Source organism: Chaetura pelagica, unplaced genomic scaffold (genome assembly GCF_000747805.2).
Source record: "Chaetura pelagica isolate M959 unplaced genomic scaffold, ChaPel_1.0 scaffold84, whole genome shotgun sequence".
Taxonomy (NCBI): domain Eukaryota; kingdom Metazoa; phylum Chordata; class Aves; order Apodiformes; family Apodidae; genus Chaetura; species Chaetura pelagica.
Genome location: NW_009953224.1, coordinates 1073544 through 1079734, shown reverse-complemented (window position 1 = coordinate 1079734; position 6191 = coordinate 1073544). Strand labels below are relative to the sequence as shown.

The following is a 6191-nucleotide window of genomic DNA, read 5'->3' as shown; positions in this document are numbered from 1 at the left end:
CCCCAAATCTCTATAAAAATCATAGTAGCTAATAAAATATACAAGAAACATTGTTTCTTTTCCTTTTTTTTTCTTCTTTTGTATGCTATCACCAGTTCTGGCAGGTACAAATAGATGTTTAGGGTAAAAAAACATGTTTACTAGTTCTGTGCTGCTAAAATGTTCATAAGGTAAAGGTCAAAGAATATTTCATTCCCTGCTGAGCAAATGGTCAGGAAGCACATTTGTCTGCATTTCCTGTCATAACAGGAAGAGTGTAACTTCTTCCTCTCCACAATGGCTTCAGTTCTGCTTCCCACTGCCAGCTCTTTCTCCCTCAGGGCTTTCCAACCTATTCCTTGCAAGACAGCAAGGCTGAGCCTGTGTCTGCACTGGTTTTCAGCTCTGCTGTGCTGGCAGATGCCTCATTCACTACTGCACTCTCTTTACTTAGGATTCTTGCTCACACTTCAAATTAAAAGTAATTTGACCTAAATATTTACCTTATGCTAATCTACTCTAAATTATGCTCAGAACATACATTTGTAAGACAAGCACACTTAAATATAATGTGTTCTAGAAAATCACAGTTCCGTTCAGCAGCTCTTTTAAGAATTTATTTCTCAGATAGTCCAGTATAAAGTGAAATGTGCTGTCAGAGTTGTACAGATCACTACAGTTTAGGACTAATGAAAACTTGGGGTGTATTCTTTGCTGACAGAAACCTAACCTCAGCTCTGCAAAAAAAAACAGGAGCAAGGTGTAACTGTAATTCTGTATTTGAAATATATGTACTGTTCTGTGCAATTTAATGTAAGCAAGAAAAGGAATTTGAATTAAAAAAAATTAAAAAAAGAATAAAAAGCATGTGATGTGTAACACAAACGTTCATTGAACAGAATGATGCTTAGTTGCATAGATAAACAGCTGTGTTTTCACAGGAAAACATTTCCCTGAGGGAAAAAAAAATAAAATCTTAGATCTTGGATAAAATGAAGACACCCCATTTGCAAAGACTGAAAATGCCAGGAAATTAGTGAAAAAAAGTATTCTATCTAACTTGTGCTCATATGCAAGGCTCTTCTCTCTTTCTACAAGGGAGTTTCTGATTCAGTTGATTGACTCTTACTCACTCCTTTTAAAAAGAGTTGAAACACAGATAAAAATAGACACACGAGGCTGAAATTAGTTTTGAAACTAACAGCATTAGGTATCGAAGTCAGTAGAACAAATCTAGGTCTTCCTGCAAACGGTCATTTCCCTCTGGGATATTCTTCCCCTGCCCCGTAACCTCACTTTACTTATCTGCTTTAATTTGTTCTCTATTGAGCTGATAACTGCAGTAAGTCTGGTTTATGGCTTTACAGGTTTTCTGGAATCAAAGAATGACAAACAGTCTATGAATGAAAATGTTAAAAAGCAAGAGTTTGTTAGTGTCATACCTCAGGGTTACACAGATATGACGCTTTTAAAAAGGATGTCTTACTAGTTAAGCACTTTAATGCTGAAGTGTACACTTTCTATGGCATTTAATAATACTTAAGCTCCCAGTAGCTCATTACAAATAGAAAGGTATGTTTTAAACGGTATGCAGAATCATTAGATAAGCTTAACTCAGTTTTAGCTGTGAATCTGAAAACAGCATGCTTCACAAGCAGAAGACAAAAATGCAGAACTAATGATTAAGATGACTGAAGGCTAATAAATGGTGGATCACCATGTAAGACCTGATAGCTAGTAAAAAATAGGAAAAACAGTGAATTAGAAGAGAGCAGGTGTTCCAGACCTGATACTAGAATGTTAGTGGGTCAATATGCCCTCTTTCCTGGGTCAGTGTTCCTCTGGATTTAGCTCACAGGCCATGGATTTAATGAGATATTTTGTCAGTGACCTTCTATAAAAGTAATACAATATCATTTATGTCATTACACTTATTTATTTGAGATCTGGGCAGCCCAGCCTGGCCTGCTGCGAAGAGAGTTTCAGATGATCCCAGTCTACAGCAGACCACAAAAGGCCTTCATTAAAAATTTCAAAGTGATGAAATAAAAAAAAATGAGGATTTTTTTGAGGTTAATTTATGCAATTTTTCTTTCATATGTTGACCCATGTTTTTGCAAATGCCCTCCCTCTTTTCTTTTTTTTTTTCCAAATAAAACAGAATTCTTCATAGCAGCCTTCTCCAATTTGGCCAATTGAAATTCCTGCACAAAGAACTGGTAAGAGTCGGGAGCTCCCAACATCAGATGTCAGTGCTAATATTTTTGGCTATCAATTCTGTTAGTGGTGCAACTAACATCATGTCTACTTGAATAGGCTGTTGACAAGGCTACTGTGGTCTCATGAGCCTAAGCAACACTACCAGAGATTCATTCCACAATTAAGAAGACTACATTATCCAGTGTCATAATAATAAAAAGAAAGTCTCTGGTCACATTGGCTGCTTATTACAGGCTTCTCTTGGGAGTTTTAATTTCAATTTAGTTTCATAAGAGTAACTAAACTACACAAGTAAATACACGTTTACTCTAGGCCTGGCAGTTATTTAAAATTCTTTGCCCTGTGTCTAAAAAAAGAGGAAAAGGGAATTTTTCAGATAGGCTTGTCTGAAACTTTTACAACTGCAGAGTATTTGTGATTACTCAGAAGATTCAAACAGCCTTGCCTCTTTTGTCACCACATAATTCTAATGGCCACGAAAATAGAGCCAACTGGCAGCCCACATGAAAAAACATGAAATTAATGGCTCCTCTTAGTTAAAAGCCTGAATACGTCACTCACTGAGGTCAATGACAGATATCTTATACATCACAGGGTAAAAAGACCTGGCTTCTAAGGTCTAAGTTGCGGAAGTTTTCCTTTATCTTGTCTCAAAATGTCAAAGTTTCAAATAGTTCTTGGGGAAGTGCAGATCATATCCCCATATTGCACATTTCCATGAGATTTGCAGTAAGATATCTGACTCTGGAAAGTTTCAACTGATATTTCCTAACAGTGTGGTCACTAAAGTACACAAATTCAACCAAGTAGACTTGCTTGGAAGGAATCCTCTTGAAGGGAGGTCAGCACTATTTCTGTCCTTCCCAATCCACTTACATGAGCACTTTGAACAGTTGGGGAGTCTCCTACAACAGCAGACAGTATTGTGGAAAAAAGCAGTGCTGATACTGGTAGAACAAGTGCTCCATTCAATGGTTAATGTAAATAGCTAGTCAGGACACTGGGGAAAGGAGTGTAAAAGCAAAGACAGAAATCACCTTTCATGGCCCTTTTTACATCTTAAAACCTTTTGCAAAAACTCTGTTATCCAAACAGATTCACCTTTTCACTAGGAAAGAGCAGAAGAACTAAACTATTTCTGTATCCCCTTGATTCTGATGTGTTCCACCTACTTTTCCCTGCATGTGGTGTCCCACAGAGAATTTATGTGCTTGAAAACAGCTGAGGATACACTATCCATGTGTATCATATTCCCACCTAACATGCCTTGTATTGTGAAACCACACTGAGTTTGAATGTAAGTAACAATAAGGAAGCTTCAAGTGAACAGATTTGCTGCTGTTCTTGCAGACATCTTTCTGTGAGGTAGTAAGAAAGAAAATAAAAGAAAATCCTCTCCATCCATATAATGATAAATGAAGCTACAAGTAATATTTGTGGAATTGTGTTTCAGCTGGTATCTTAATTTTATTATGAAAAGTTTTCAACATTTTTTTTTTCCTTATGGTGCAACCCTTTAATCTTTTCTGTGCATTCAAATATAATTACGTAATCAATTAAAACAAAACCAAGAGAATGTAAACCAGTTACTGTTTTAAGATTACTGGAAGTGTGTAAGTTAGAAAACAAATAAACTGATGCATCTTCACTGAAGCAGCAACAGCCCATGGAATACATTATCTTTTAAGAACTAGTAAGCCCCATGAAAGAAGGGTGCTTATCTCATACAAATGGTAAAAAGATCAATCAGCTATTAGTTAAAATGCAGTTTTATTTAAACATGTAGGTATCACTACAACTAGAAAGCCTGATCCCACAGCACAAATGGATCAAAGGAAATATTTTCATTGGCTTTGCTGGCTTAAAATCAGGGCACTGAATGCAGAGGGTAAAACCAGTAGAAACACTTTCTAAATTATGTTTCAATATATTAATAGAAATGAGAAGCAGAATCAAGACAATTTTTGTATTTGGAAGGTAAAGTAATGCAAATCTATACCTTCAGCCTCACAGTGACTAATCAGCTTGATGGGATATTATCAGATGCTAGAAAGATAAATGCTTTCTGCACCAACACTATAGTTGTTAGTATTCTAGTGTTGTAGGTTTATTCATAGTTACTAGTTCTAAAAGCTGGTGCTAGAAATCTTGACACTCTACTGACTGAATTGAAAGACTAGATGTCTTACATTTCTAAAGTGAATTTAGCCTCTTGAACAGTATCTCACTGAAAAAACTGGCGATTAAGTCCTCTGTAAATCATATATTTGAGTAAGCAACTTGACACTGAAGCTATTGTATGAACTAACATTGCTAATGGCAAAAATTTGTAGTATCACTTCCAAAATAATTCAGGTTCACCTCAAAAAGAAACAGTAGAAGTATGGGAAAGTTTCAAACAATTTGTGTCTTAATCTGTTCAATATTTCAAATCCAATTTCAATTGTAAGGTATCAATCAATTAAAATAAATACAGTGACAGTTTTATAGTGATAGAATTACTACTTTTTGGCTTGGCCCACAGAAACAGGCAACCTCTAGGGAAAACAAAAAAAATTATCCATCATAAATTTAATTTTGCTTTTATACATGATTTTCAGCCGTGGTGAACACAAGTGCCTACTTACAATACAAAAATTATGAACTATTGGAAATCGTAATTTGTTGTTATGCCGTAGCTGAGTTTTTTATGGCTTTATAAAATCCTTGAAGACTAACAACATTACTTCTTAAAAAAAACCCCTTGAATATATGAAGAAATTTATTAATCAAATTATTATATCTAATATATTAACAGTATCTTGGTATCAAGTTCTTTAAAAACAATTACTGAAGATTACTCCTAAATTGCAGCCAAATGTATTAAGAACACTAATCATAGTGTTAAATAATTTTGTTGCCAGTTTCTCACGTGTGAACCTCCAGTTTCAGCAAAATGTCTATCCACTACATCAAATGTAAACAGCAGCAGCTTCTCACTGATTTTAAGATGACAATTGCTGAACTTTATTTTTCTAAAAAACAGGAAAGCAGTTTCTCTAATTTATGACCATTAACTAGCAGAGATAGTGTTGATAATATACAGCTACTCAGCCATTTTATCTCAAGCAGTTAATTAACCAGTCCTGCTGGACCTATTTAGATATAGCATCAGTAGCTAAGACTTTGTTTCATACCTATGAAACATAGATTCTATGATTCTATCTACAACGTGTCAATATTTTTGTATGTAGGTATTAGAATAAGTTAGGCTAGTCACATTCTTTTACAAATTCAGACAGGAAAGTATGACACTTTTTATGAAGTAGTATCATTTATATATGAAGAAGGCAGAATTAAAATCACTGCAAACATGTAGAAACATAAGTAATTTGGATCTATGAATTTAAATGCAAGACCTCTTGCAAATAAACTTATAATAGTTCTTAAAATACAGTACTTCAAGCCTGTATCCTGTAACAACTTGCAGATGTGCTTAATCATGTATATTGCACACTGAAGTCAAAGCAAGTGCAGAGGGGGCCCGAAGTAGAGCATAAACATCAGTCTTTGTAGAATCAAGGCCTCAACTGATAAATTCCTAATTACACATTATGAAACTAGAAAAAAACTGTGTGAGGTTTCTCGTTTCTTCCAAAAGTACTTTTTCTTTGATAGCCTTCCACACAATGTGTATATGTATACATTTAAGTAGGTATGTGTATGTACACAACATTATCAACTTTTAAATCACTTATAAGTCACCTTAGAAATACAATACAATATTCAAATACAGTATTTTTGCTACTCACCTGTCTGTTACGTTCATCCATAATCCTTGTAATCTGAATCTTTTTTCTCCCCATAGTCCCCGTTTTTTTTCCTCTCCTTCTTCCTTAGTATTATGTATTTTTCCCTTCTCTTTTCTTCCTCTTTCCCGTTTCCTCAAAACAAACCTCCTTCTTCAGCACTTGCACTACTCAGTTCACAGTCCCCTGCCTCCGTTCCTGCTG

The 6191-nt window shown here is 35.1% G+C and overlaps 1 protein-coding gene across 5 annotated transcripts in view; it reads right to left on the bottom strand.

Moving 5' to 3' along the window:
* The window catches only part of MEF2C (myocyte enhancer factor 2C), a 122969-nt gene that overhangs the window by 69799 nt on the left and 46979 nt on the right, over positions 1 to 6191 (bottom strand). For 4 of the 5 annotated variants that reach the window (XM_009997826.1, XM_009997828.1, XM_009997829.1 and 1 more), the window contains exon 1: positions 5991 to 6044. In XM_009997826.1, the coding sequence (XP_009996128.1) occupies positions 5991 to 6044 (54 nt within the window). Of the gene's footprint in view, positions 1 to 5990; positions 6189 to 6191 lie in introns of those variants that run through there. The other variant, XM_009997827.1, reaches the window with a different exon arrangement.